Source organism: Passer montanus, unplaced genomic scaffold, assembly GCF_014805655.1.
Source record: "Passer montanus isolate IOZ18808 unplaced genomic scaffold, ASM1480565v1 scaffold387, whole genome shotgun sequence".
NCBI classification, from domain to species: domain Eukaryota; kingdom Metazoa; phylum Chordata; class Aves; order Passeriformes; family Passeridae; genus Passer; species Passer montanus.
Genome location: NW_024368674.1, coordinates 1 through 13,928, shown reverse-complemented (window position 1 = coordinate 13,928; position 13,928 = coordinate 1). Strand labels below are relative to the sequence as shown.

At 42.0% G+C, this 13,928-nt stretch overlaps 1 protein-coding gene across 1 annotated transcript; it reads left to right on the top strand.

Annotated features, from left to right (window-relative positions):
* Positions 1 to 3,989: 3,989 nt before the first annotated feature.
* VPS28 (VPS28 subunit of ESCRT-I) lies at positions 3,990 to 10,051 on the top strand (the record flags this gene model as incomplete). The annotated part of the gene is made up of 6 exons (XM_039717689.1): positions 3,990 to 4,374; positions 4,559 to 4,590; positions 4,852 to 4,889; positions 6,085 to 6,174; positions 6,634 to 6,739; positions 9,888 to 10,051. Coding segments are annotated over exons 1-6 (467 nt in total), but the record flags the coding sequence as incomplete, so codon positions are not given.
* Between the last annotated feature and the right edge of the window lie 3,877 nt (positions 10,052 to 13,928).

The window sequence follows — 13,928 nt, the reverse complement described above, 5'->3', positions numbered from 1 at the left end:
CCCCCTTGTCCCCCCCTTGGGCTCCGGCCCCCCCCCCCCCGTCCCCGCTGTCCCCCACTTCGGGTCCCTTGGGGACACGGGGACTTTGCCCCATGAGGTGGCACCACATCACACCAGCCTAATTAGCCTAATGAGGGGTAATTAACCCTGAACCTCCCGGTGACGCCACCTCTGGTGACCAGGGGACAGCGGGGGCGGGAGCCGGGTGGGGTTTTAGGGGGAAATCCAAGGATTTGGGGGGTTTGGGGTGAAAAACATCGCTTAAACCAGGTCTAAACCCCTTAAACCAGACAGAAAAGCCCTTAAATCAGGACTAAATCCTTTAAACTAGGTTTAAACTCCTTAAATCAGGTTTAAATCCCTTAAGTCAGGTCTAAACTCCTTAAACCAGACAAAAATGCCCTTAAGTCAGGACTAAACCCTTTAAACTAGGTTTAAACTCCTTAAATCAAGTTTAAACCCCATAAACCAGATAGAAAAGCCCTTAAGTCAGGACTAAATCCCTTAAACTAGGTTTAAACCCCTTAAGTCAGGTCTAAATCCCCTAAACTAGGTTTAAACTCTTTAAACTAGGTCAAAAGCTCTTAAAGGAGACCTAAACCTCTTAAACCAAGTCTAAATCCCTTAAACCAGATAGAAAACCCCTTAAGTCAGGACTAAACCTTTTAAACTAGGTTTAAATTCCTTAAGTCAGGTCTAAATCCCTTAAACCAGACAGAAAAGCCCTTAAGTCAGGATTAAACCCTTTAAACTAGTTTAAACCCTTAAATTAGGTCAAAAGCTCCTAAACCAGATCTAAAGCCCCTAAACCAGGTCTAAATTCCTTAAACCAGATAGAAAAGCCCTTAAGTCAGGACTGAACCCTTTAAACTAGGTCTAAACCCCTTAAACCAGATAGAAAAGCTCTTAAGTCAGGTCTAAATCCCCTAAACTAGGTTTAAACTCTTTAAACTAGGTCAAAAGCTCTTAAACCAGACCTAAACCTCTTAAACCAGGTCTAAATCCCTTAAACCAGACAGAAAAGCCCTTAAGTCAGGACTAAATCCTTGAAACTAGGTTTAAACTCCTTAAATCGAGTTTAAACCCCATAAACCAGATAGAAAAGCCCTTAAGTCAGGACTAAACCTTTTAAACTAGGTTTAAATTCCTTAAGTCAGGTCTAAATCCATTAAACAAGACAGAAAAGCACTTAAACCAGACAGAAAAGCCCTTAAGTCAGGTCTAAATCCTTGAAACTAGGTTTAAATCCCTTAAACCAGGTCTAAATTCCTTAAACCATGACAAAATACCTTAAACCAGATCTAAACCCCTTGAACCAGGTCTAAACCCCTTAAACCAGACAGAAAAGCCCTTAAGTCAGGTCTAAATCCTTGAAACTAGGTTTAAATCCTTTAAATCAGGTCTAAATCCCTTAAACTAGGTTTAAATCCCTTAAATCACCTTTAAATCCTTTAAACTAGCTCAAAAGCCCGTAAACCAGGTTTAAATCCCCGAAACCAGATAGAAAAGCCCTTAAGTCAGGTCTAAATCCTTTAAGCTAGGTTTAAATTCCTTAATTTAAATTTAAATCCCTTAAACCAGGCCTAACCCTTGTTTAAACCCTTAAATTAGGTCAAAAGCTCCTAAACCAGATCTAAAGCCCCTAAACCAGGTCTAAATTCCTTAAACCAGATAGAAAAGCCCTTAAGTCAGGACTAAACCCTTTAAACTAGGTTTAAACTCCTTAAATCAAGTTTAAACCCCATAAACCAGATAGAAAAGCCCTTAAGTCAGGACTAAATCCCTTAAACTAGGTTTAAACCCCTTAAGTCAGGTCTAAATCCCCTAAACTAGGTTTAAACTCTTTAAACTAGGTCAAAAGCTCTTAAACCAGACCTAAACCTCTTAAACCAAGTCTAAATCCCTTAAACCAGATAGAAAACCCCTTAAGTCAGGACTAAACCTTTTAAACTAGGTTTAAATTCCTTAAGTCAGGTCTAAATCCCTTAAACCAGACAGAAAAGCCCTTAAGTCAGGACTGAACCCTTTAAACTAGGTCTAAACCCCTTAAACCAGATAGAAAAGCTCTTAAGTCAGGTCTAAATCCCCTAAACTAGGTTTAAACTCTTTAAACTAGGTCAAAAGCTCTTAAACCAGACCTAAACCTCTTAAACCAGGTCTAAATCCCTTAAACCAGATAGAAAACCCCTTAAGTCAGGACTAAATCTTTTAAACTAGGTTTAAATCCCTTAAACCAGGTTTGAATTCTTTAAACGAGATCCAAATCCTTTAAACCAAGTCTAAACCCCTTAAACCAGACAGAAGAGCCCTTAAGCAGGACTAAATCCTTTAAACCAGGTTTAAATCCCTTAAACCAGGTCTAAATCCCTTAAAGTAGGTTTAAATCCCTTAAACTAGGTTTAAACTCTTTAAACTAGGTCAAAAGCTCTTAAACCAGACCTAAACCTCTTAAACCAGGTCTAAATCCCTTAAACCAGATAGAAAACCCCTTAAGTCAGGACTAAATCTTTTAAACTAGGTTTAAATCCCTTAAACCAGGTTTGAATTCTTTAAACGACATCCAAATCCTTTAAACCAGGTCTAAACCCCGTAAACCAGACAGAAGAGCCCTTAAGCAGGACTAAATCCTTTAAACCAGGTTTAAATCCCTTAAACCAGGTTAAAATTCTTTAAACCAGGTCTAAATCCCTTAAACTAGGTTTAAATCCCTTAAACCAGGTTTAAATCCCTTAAATCAGCTTTAAATCCTTTAAACGAGCTCAAAAGCCCTTAAACCAGGTCTAAACTCTTTAAACCCAGTCTAAATCCTTTAAACTAGGTTTAAATCCCTTAAATCAGGTGTAAATCCCTTAAACCAGGTTTAAATCCTTTAAACCAGGTCTAAATCTCTTAAACCTGACAGAAAATCCCTTAAATCGGGTCTAAATCCTTTAAACTATGTTTAAAGGCCGTTAAGTCAAGTCTAAATCCTTGAAACTAGGTTTAAATCCCTTAAACCAGGTCTAAATTCCTTAAACCATGACAAAATACCTTAAACCAGATCTAAACCCCTTGAACCAGGTCTAAACCCCTTAAACCAGACAGAAAAGCCCTTAAGTCAGGTCTAAATCCTTGAAACTAGGTTTAAATCCTTTAAATCAGGTCTAAATCCCTTAAACTAGGTTTAAATCCCTTAAATCACCTTTAAATCCTTTAAACTAGCTCAAAAGCCCGTAAACCAGGTTTAAATCCCCGAAACCAGATAGAAAAGCCCTTAAGTCAGGTCTAAATCCTTTAAACTAGGTTTAAATTCCTTAATTTAAATTTAAATCCCTTAAACCAGGCCTAACCCTTTTCAATCAGGTCTAAATCTTTTAATCCAGGTCTAAACCCCTCAGACCAGGTTTCCATCCCTTAAGCCAGGCCGAAGTCCCTCAGTTTAGGTTTCAATCCCTTAAACCAGGCCTAAATCCCCCAATTTAAGCACCAGCGCCGCCTCCAGCTCCGACACAGCCGCCGCCATGGCGCCATCAACACCTCAGCGTTGCCAGGCAACGCTTATGATTGACAGGCTGAGAAGCCAATCAGTGAGGCCGAAACGCGGGTGCGAACGGGATGGACCAATAGGATGCGAATATGCCACAGGAAGAGGAGGGACGCGAAGGAAAAGGGAATTCTGGGAAGGGAGAATTGTACGGCACAACGCCGTACGGCACCTTAGACACAGCTCTAATTAAGCCAAGATTAATTAGGCTACTGGCTTAATTAGGCCTCGCAAGACGCCGACAGCGGAGGACTCGGACCGATCGTAGAAAATGGCGGGGTCTCGCTCGCCACCTGGGACAGGAGCGGCGTCGGCTCCTCCACCACCGTCTCCTACTAGGGCGCCATAGGAGGGAGCAACATGGCGGCGTTGCTTGGCAACAGCTGTAACGGACGGTTTAAAAGACCAATCAGCGAGGAGCAGGCCGAGAGCGTGAGCCAATTGGTGTTTAAAGGAGGCGGGACAAGCGGAGAAAGGCATTGTGGGCAACGTAGTGTGGGCCCTCAGAATGGGCCACAGGGCCGCCATAGCGGGGAGCAACATGGCGACGTCGCTTGGCAACCCGCGTGATTGACAGCTCTAAAAGCCAATCAGCAAGGAAAAAACAAACGAGGAGGAGAGGCAGAGCCAATAAAATGCCGAGCTTCGCCGGAAAGGGAGGGACCGGCGGAGTGTGTACGGAAAGAAGCGAAAGCGCCGCGGAGCCACCGGGACCGGACCGGGATCATCGGGATCGGAATTACCGGGATTGTCGGGATTACCGGGATTATCGGGATCGAGCAGGGCGCCCAGAGCCCTCCAGGCTCCGCCGGGGATGTTCCACGGCATCGCGGGCCCGGCCGGGATGGGCGGTGAGAGCGGGGAGCGATCCCGGAATTCCCGGGTTGGGATCGCCGGGAAAATCCCGGAATTCCCGGGATGGGATCGCCGGGATGATCCCGGAATTCCCGGGCTGTGATCGCCGGGATGATCCCGGAATTCCCGGGATGGCATTCCCGGTTTTCCCTCCTTTTAACCCTTTCCTTCCTCCCACAGCAGCGCCCGGGAATAAACCGGAGCTTTATGAGGTGAGTGCGGCTCGGGAATGTCCGGAAACGCTCGGGAATGTTCGGAGATGGTCGGAAATATCCGGGAGCGTCCGGAAACGGCCGAAGATGGTCGGAGATATGCGGGAATTGACGGAAATGTCCGGAAATTATCGGAAATGTCCGAGGATGTTCGGAAATGGCCGGGAATGAGCCCTGGACCTTTGGGGAGTTTCGGGAATTTTGGGGAATTTTTGGGAATTTCGGGAATTTTTGGGAATTTTCCGTCTCCTCTCCCCGCAGGAGGTGAAGCTCTACAAGAACGCCCGGGAACGGGAGAAGTGAGTGAGGGAATGGCGGGAATTTGGGGAATTTTTGGGATCAATCCCTGTTTGTCCCAGTTCATCCCAGTCCCTCCCAGTCCCATTCCTGTTAATCCCAGTTTATCCCAGTATATGCCAGTCCCTCCCAGTGTCCCATGATCCCCTCCCAGCCCATCCCAGTATAACCCAGTCTATCCCAGTATGACATTATCCCATCCCAGTCCATCCCAGTCCATCCCAGTCCCTCCCAGTCCATCCCAGTCCCTCCCAGTCCCATCCCAGTATATCCCAGTTCACCCAGTCTGTGCAGGTACGACAACATGGCCGAGCTGTTCCTGTTCATCCCAGTCCATCCCAGTCCCTCCCAGTCCATCCCAGTCCCTCCCAGTCCATCCCAGTATGACATGATCCCCTCCCAATCCCCTCCCAGTCCCTCCCAGTCCCTCCAGTCCATCCCAGTCCCTCCCAGTCCCTCCCAGTTCACCCAGTGTCCCCAGGTACGACAACATGGCCGAGCTGTTCCTGTTCATCCCAGTCCATCCCAGTCCCTCCCAGTCCCTCCCAGTCCCTCCCAGTCCCTCCAGTCCGTCCCAGTCCCTCCCAGTCCCTCCCAGTTCATCCCAGTATGACATTATCCCCTCCCAGTCCCTTCCAGTCCCTCCCAGTCCCTTCCAGTCCATCCCAGTCCCATCCCAGTCCATCCCAGTCCACCCCAGTCACTCCCAATCCCATCCCAGTCCATCGCAGTCCTTCCCAATCCCCTCCCAATCCCCTCCCAGTCCCTCCCAGTCCATCCCAGTCCCTCCCAGTGGCTCCCAATCCCATCCCAGTTCCCTCCCAGTATATCCCAGTTCACCCAGTGTCCCTCCCCAGCTACGACAACATGGCCGAGCTGTTCCTGTCCATCCCAGTCCCTCCCAGTCCATCCCAGTCCATCCCAGTGGCTCCCAGTCTGTCCCAGTACATCCCAGTTCACCCGGTGTCCCTCCCCAAGTACGACAACATGGCGGAGCTGTTCCTGTCCATCCCAGTCCCATCCCAGTCCATCCCAGTCCCTCCCAGTATATCCCAGTCCATCCCAGTTCACCCGGTGTCCGTGCAGGTACGACAACATGGCGGAGCTGTTCCTGTCCATCCCAGTCCATCCCAGTCCCTCCCAATCCCATCCCAGTATATCCCAGTCCGTCCCAGTTCACCCGGTGTCCGTGCGCAGGTACGACAACATGGCGGAGCTGTTTGCGGTGGTGAAGACGCTGCAGGCGCTGGAGAAGGCGTACATCAAGGACTGCGTCAGCCCCAACGAGTGAGTGCGCCCCGAACGCTCCCCAAAATCCCCAAAATCCCCCGAGAGCCGGGAACCCCGGAAAACCCCGGAGCATCCGGGGAAATTCCGGGAAATTCGGGGAAATCCGGGGAAATTCCGGGGAAATCCGGGGAATGCGGGGAAATTCGGGGAAATTCCGGGAAATCCGGGGAAATCCGGGGAAATTCGGGGAAATTCCGGGAACTCCGGGGAAATCCGGGGAAATTCCGGGGAAATTCCGGGGAAATTCCGGGGAAATCCGGGGAATGCGGGGAAATTCGGGGAAATTCCGGGAAATCCGGGGAAATCCGGGGAAATTCGGGGAAATTCCGGGGAAATTCTGGGGAAATTCCGGGGAAATTCCGGGAAATTCGGGGAAATTCCGGGGAAATTCTGGGGAAATTCCGGGGAAATTCCGGGAAATTCGGGGAAATTCCGGGGAAATTCGGGAACCCGCAGGTACACGGCGGCGTGCTCGTGGCTGCTGGTGCAGTTCAAGGCGGCGCTGAAGCAGGTGCAGGGCGGCGACATCGGCAACATCGACGACTTCTGCCGCAAATTCCGGGTGGGAATCCCGAATTTCGGGAATTTTGGAGATTTTGGGGGGATTTTTGGGAGGTTTTGGGTTAAATTTGAGCGAAATTTGGGTGAAATTTGGGTGAAATTTGCAATTTTCTCGAGAGAAATAGAGAAGCGGAATAGAAAAATTTGGGACTTTGGGGATGGAATTTTGGGAATTTGGGACTCTGGGATTGGGAATTTGGGAAATTCTGGGTGGAGCTTTGAGGGATTTTGGGCGAAATTTGGGTGAAATTTGGGATTTCCTTGAGAGGAATTGAGAAGCGGAATGGAAAAATTTGGGACTTTGGGGATGGAATTTTCGGTGGAATTTTGGGAATTTGGGACTCTGGGATTGGGAATTTGGGAAATTCTGGGTGGAGCTTTGAGGGATTTTGGGCGAAATTTGGGTGAAATTTGGGATTTCCTTGAGAGGAATTGAGAAGCGGAATGGAAAAATTTGGGACTTTGGGGATGGAATTTTGGGTGGAATTTTGGGAATTTAGGATTCTGGGGTTGGGGATTTTGGGAATTTGGGATTCTGGGGTTGGGAATTTGGGATTCTGGGGTTGGGAATTTGGGAATTTTGGCCGCGGCTGCTGGTGCAGTTCAAGGCGGCGCTGGAGCAGGTGCAGGGCGGCGACATCGGCAACATCGACGACTTCTGCCGCAAATTCCGGGTGGGAATCCCAAAATTTTGGGAATTTCGGAGATTTTGGGAATTTTTGGGGGATTTTGGGTGAAATTTGGGCGAAATTTGGGATTTTCTTGAGAGAAATTGAGACATGAAAAGGAAAAATTTGTGGATTTGGGATTGAATTTTGGGTGGAATGTTTGGAATTTAGGATTCTGGGATGATGAATTTTGGGAATTTTGGGAATTCTGGGTGGAGTTTTGAGAGATTTTGGGTGAGATCTGGGAGAGATTTGGGATTTTCTTGAGAGAAATTGAGACATGAAAAGGAAAAATTTGTGGATTTGGGATTGAATTTTGGGTGGAATGTTTGGAATTTAGGATTCTGGGATGATGAATTTTGGGAATTTTGGGAATTCTGGGGGGAGGTTTGAGGGATTTTGGGTGAAATTTGGGCGAAATTTGGGGGAAATCTGGGATTTTCTTGAGAGAAATTGAGACATGAAAAGGAAAAATTTGTGGATTTGGGATTGAATTTTGGGTGGAATTTTTGGAATTTAGGATTCTGGGATGATGAATTTTGGGAATTTTGGGAATTCTGGGTGGAGTTTTGAGAGATTTTGGGTGAAATTTGGGTGAAATTTGGGATTTTCTTGAGAGAAATTGAGACATGAAAAGGAAAAATTTGTGGATTTGGGATTGAATTTTGGGTGGAATTTTTGGAATTTAGGATTCTGGGATGATGAATTTTGGGAATTTTGGGAATTCTGGGTGGAGTTTTGAGGGATTTTGGGTGAAATTTGGGCGAAATTTGGGGGAAATCTGGGATTTTCTTGAGAGAAATTGAGATGCGGAATGGAAAAATGTGGGACTTTGGGGATGGAATTTTGGGTGGAATTTTGGGAATTTGGGACTCTGGGATTATGAAATTTGGGAATTTGGGATTCTGGGGTTGGGAATTTGGGGAATTCTGGGTGGAGTTTTGAGGGATTTTGGGTGAAATTTGGGCAAAATCTGGGATTTTCTTGAGAGAAATTGAGAAGCGAAAAGGAAAAATTTGGGACTTTGGGGATGGAATTTTGGGAGAATTATGGGGATTTAGGATTCTGTTTTCTTGAGAGGAATTGAGAAGCGAAAAGGAAAAATTTGGGACTTTGGGGATGGAATTTTGGGAATTTGGGATTATGAAATTTGGGAAGTTTGGGAATTTGGGATTCTGGGGTTGGGGATTTTGAGAATTTGGGATTCTGAGATTTGGAATTTTGGGCAAAATTCTGGCAAAATTTAGAGATTTTGGGGAGGTTTTTTTGGTTTTTGTGTCATTTTAGGACCAAAATCGAGGAGTGAAATAGAAAAATTTGGGAGTGAAATTCAGGAATTTTGGGAATTTGGGATTCTGGGATTGGGAATTTTGGGATTTTGGGTGAAATTTGGGTGAAATTCTGGGACTTTTTGGTTCTTTTTTTATTTTTGTGATAATTTTTGACTGAAATTGAGCGGTGGAAGGGAAAAATTTGGGAATTTTAGGAAATTAATTTGGGAAAATTTTTGGGAAATTTGGGAATTTTTTTGGAATTGCAGCTGGATTGCCCCCGGCCATGGATGGAATTGGGAAATTTGGGGGTGAAATGGGGAATTTTTTGGCATTTTTGGGGGAATTTTTGTGGGAATTTCTGGGAATTTTGGGACTAATATTTGGAATTTTGGGATTGGGAATTTGGGGGTGAAATTGGGAATTTTTGGGGGATTTTTTGGGATTTTTTATGGGAATTTCTGGGAATTTTGGGACTAATATTTGGAATTTTGGGATTGGGAATTTGGGGGTGAAATTGGGAATTTTTGGGGGATTTTTTGGGATTTTTTATGGGAATTTCTGGGAATTTTGGGACTAATATTTGGAATTTTGGGATTGGGAATTTGGGGGTGAAATTGGGAATTTTTGGGGGATTTTTTGGGATTTTTTATGGGAATTTCTGGGAATTTTGGGACTAATATTTGGAATTTTGGGATTGGGAATTTGGGGGTGAAATTGGGAATTTTTGGGGGATTTTTTGGGATTTTTTATGGGAATTTCTGGGAATTTTGGGACTAATATTTGGAATTTTGGGATTGGGAATTTGGGGGTGAAATTGGGAATTTTTGGGGGATTTTTTGGGATTTTTTATGGGAATTTCTGGGAATTTTGGGACTAATATTTGGAATTTTGGGATTGGGAATTTGGGGGTGAAATTGGGAATTTTTGGGGGATTTTTTGGGATTTTTTATGGGAATTTCTGGGAATTTTGGGACTAATATTTGGAATTTTGGGATTGGGAATTTGGGGGTGAAATTGGGAATTTTGGGGGGAATTTTTTGGGGGGATTATTTCTGGAATTTCTCAGAATTTTTGGATTTTTTTCATTTCAGGGGGGATTTTTGCAGGAATTTCTGGGAATTTCAGCTCTGAAATTGAGGAGGGCTTTGGGAAATTCGGGAAATTCGGGAATTTTTTGGGAAATTTGGGGATTTTTTGGGAATTGCAGCTGGATTGCCCCCTGGCCATGGAGCGGATCCGCGAGGATCGCCCGATCACCATCAAGGACGACAAAGGGAACCTGAACCGCTGCATCGCCGACATCGTCTCCGTACGCCCCAAAAAATGGGAATTTTATGGGAATTTTGGGAATTCTGGGGCTGTTTGGGAATGGTTGGGGCTCTGGGAATTTTGGGGATTTTTTTTCAGATTTTTTCCAAATTTTTTGTGGATTTTTTAGGACATTTTTTATGATTTTTTTTGATTATTTTTTAATTTTTTGCGATTAATTTTGGAATTTTTTGGTAAATATTTTGGGAATTTTTGGGGTGATTACTTTTGGGATTTTTGGTCAATATTTTTGGGATTTTTTGAGATTTTTTGGAATTTTTTGGTAAATATTTTGGGAATTTTTGGGGTGATTACTTTTGGGATTTTTGGTCAATATTTTTGGGATTTTTTGAGATTTTTTGGAATTTTTTGAGGGATTTTTGGGGAGGATTTTTAGGAATTTTTTAGAGGATCTCTTTGGGAACCTGAAGCGCTGCATCGCCGACATTGTCTCCATACGCCCCAAAATCAGAATTTTGGGGGGATTTGAGGGGTTTGGGAATTCTGGAGTTCTGGAAATGTTTGGGATTTTTTGGGGAATTTTAAGGCATTTTTTGGAGCAATTTTAACGACTTTTAAAAGAATTTTTGGGGCATTTTGTGATTTTTTTTGGGAATATTTTGCTTTATTTTTGGTTTTTTAGAGGCTTATTTTGGGGGGATTTTTATGGGAATTTTTTGGGGAACATTTTGTGATATTTTTGTAAATATTTTATGGTTACGTTAGATTTTCAGGGAATTATTTTTTAAATTTTTTTTATTTTTAGGAATTTTTTGAGATTTTTTGAGAGGTTTTTTCAGGATTTTTGATGAATATTTTGTGACTTTTGTAATTTTTTGGTGAATTTTTTTTTGTTTTTTTAGCAATTTTTGGCCATTTTTTGGTGATTTTTGAGGTTTTTTTTAGGTTTCTTTTTCAGTTTTTAGGAATTTTTTTGATGTTTTGTGATTTTTGAGAAAGTTTTCATTTTGTGGGTTTTTTTTAAATTTTCTTTGAATTTTCTTTGGATTTTTTGGGGTTTTTTTGGGTGTTTATGGAGATTTTCTGGGGATTTCTTTGGGAACCTGAAGCACTGCATCGCCGACATCGTCTCTGTACGCCCCAAAAAATCAGAATTTTGGGGGAATTTTGGGAATTCTGGGGCTGTTTGGGGTTCTGGAAATGTTTGGGATTTTTTTCAGATTTTTTCCGAATTTTTTGTGGATTTTTTAGGACATTTTTTGAGATTCTTTTGATTATTTTTTTATTTTTTGCGATTAATTTTAGATTATTCTTGTAAATATTTTGGGATTTTTTGGTGTGATTACTTTTGGGATTTTTGGTCAATATTTTTGGGATTTTTCCAGATATTTTTTTGATTTTTGAGGGAGTTTTGGGGGGATTTTTTGAGGAGTTTTTGGGGATTATTTTGGATTTTTTGAGGGTTTTTTGAGATTTTTTTTTTATTATTTTGGATTTTTGGGGGATTTTTCAGGGGGATTTTTTGAGAATTTTTTGGGAGGATTTTTAGGAATTTTTTAGGAATTTTCTGGGGATTTTTGGGAACCTGAAGCGCTGCATCGCCGACATCGTCTCCGTACGCCCCAAAAAATCAGAATTTTGGGGGAATTTGGGGTTTTGGGAATGGTTGGAGGTCTGGGAATTTTGGGGATTTTTTTTCAGATTTTTTTCAGATTTTTTTGAGATTTTTGGGAGGTTTTTTAAAAATTTTTTGTGATTTTTTTTTTATTTTTGTAATGAAGTTGGGGTTTTTTAATGAATATTTTTGTGATTTTTGGAGGCTTTTTTGAGATTTTTTTTGAGGATTTTCTGATAATATTTTGGATTTTTTTAGGGGTTTTTTTGGGGATTTTTTCAGGATATTTTGAGAATTTTTTTTGGGTTATTTTGGATTTTTGGGGGAGATTTTTTTGGGGATTTTTGGATTTTTTTGAGATTTTTTTTTTTATTTTTTTGAGGGATTTTTTGGGAGGATTTTTAGGAATTGTTTAGGAATTTTGTGGGGATTTTTGGGAACCTGAATCGCTGCATCGCCAACATCGTCTCCGTACGCCCCAAAAATCAGAATTTTGGGGGGATTTGGGGGAATTTGGGGAATTCTGGGAGTGTTTGGGGTTCTGGAAATGTTTGGGATTTTTTTCAAATTTTTTCCGAATTTTTTGTGGATCTTTTAGGACATTTTTAGTGATTTTTTGTGATTATTTTTTGATTTTTTGTGATTAATTTTGGATTATTTTGGTGCATATTTTGTGATATTTTTGGTGTGATTATTTTTTGGATTTTTTTGGTCAATATTTGTGGGAATTTTGGAGGATTTTTTTTTTATTTTTTTCAGGGAATTTTCTGGAGATTTTTTGAGGATTCTTTTGGAATTATTTTGGATTTTTTTCCTGGGGATTTTTTTGGATTATTTTGGAATTTTTGGGGATTTTTCAGGGGGATTTTTTGAGCATTTTTTGGGAGGATTTTTAGGAATTTTTAGGGGATTTTCTGGGGATTTTTGGGAACCTGAATCGCTGCATCGCCAACACTGTCTCCGTACGCCCCAAAAAATCAGAATTTTGGGGGGATTTGGGGGAATTTGGGGGGTTTGGGAATTCTTGGGGGTCTGGAAAATTTGGGGATTTTTTTCAGATTTTTTCCGAATTTTTTGTGAATTTTTAAAAATATATTCTTATATTTTTCATGATTTTTTTTTATTTTTTTGAGATTAATTTTGAAATTTTTTTGGTGAATATTTTGTGATTTTTTTTTAAATTCTTTTAAAATTTTTTTGAAAAATTCCCCAATTCCTACCCAAAAATTGCAAAAAAAAATCCCCAAAAATCTTCCTAAAAATTCCCCCAAACCTCCCCCAAAATGCCCAAAAAATTCCCCAAAAATTCCAAAAAATCTCCAAAAAATCCCCCCAAAAGCCCCAATTCCATTCCCTAAAATTCAAAAAAAAACTCCCAAAATCTCTAAAAATCCCAAAAAATTCCCCCAAAATTCGCCCAAAAGTCTCAAAAAAATTTCCCAAATTTCTCCAATTCCATTCCTTAAAATTCCCAAAAAATCCCCAAAAATGTTTCTAAAACCCCCCAAAACCTCCCTCAAAATTCCCAAAAATGCCCAAAATTCCCCAAAAATTCCTCAATAATCTTCCTAAACACCCCCAAAATTCCCTGAAAAGTGAAAAACGTCCCCAAAAATGCTGCAAAATCTTCCTGAAAACCCCAAAAAATTCGCTAGAAACCCCCAAATTTCCCCAATTTCATACCCAAAAATCCCCAAAATATTCTCCCCAAAATATCCCCCAAAATCTCTAAAAATCCAAAAAAATCCCCAAAAAATCCCCTGAAACCTCATAAGAATTCCCCAAATTTCTCAAAAAATTCCCCAGAAAAAATCCCCAAAATTCCTCAAGAAATGCCCGAAAGTTCCCAAAAAAGTCCCCAAAAAATCCCTCAAAAATTCCCAAAAACTCCAAAAAATCCCTCAAAATTCCACCAAAAATCCTTAAAAATGCCCCAAAATTGCTCCAGAAATCACAAAAAAATCCCCAAATTTCCCAAATTCCCCAAAAATTCCCAAAATGTGGGAATTTCCCAGATCCAGCCGGAGCTGTGGGCGCTGCTGGAGACGATGACCCGGATGAGCTCCCTGCCCCTCTGTCCCAAAAATTCCCCAAAATCCCCCAAATTTCTCCAATTTCATTCCCAAAAATCCCCAAAATATTTCCTCCAAAAAAAATCCCCCAAAAAACCCCTAAAAATAAAAAAAAAATTCCCAAAAAATTCCCAAAACTATGCCCAAAATTCTTAAAAAAATCCCAAAAAATTCCCCAATTCCTACTCAAAATTTTTTTAAAAAATACCTCCAAAAATCTTCCTAAAAACCCCCCCCAAACCCTCCCGGAAAATTTCCAAAAATCCCCAAAAATTCCAAAAAATCTCCAAAA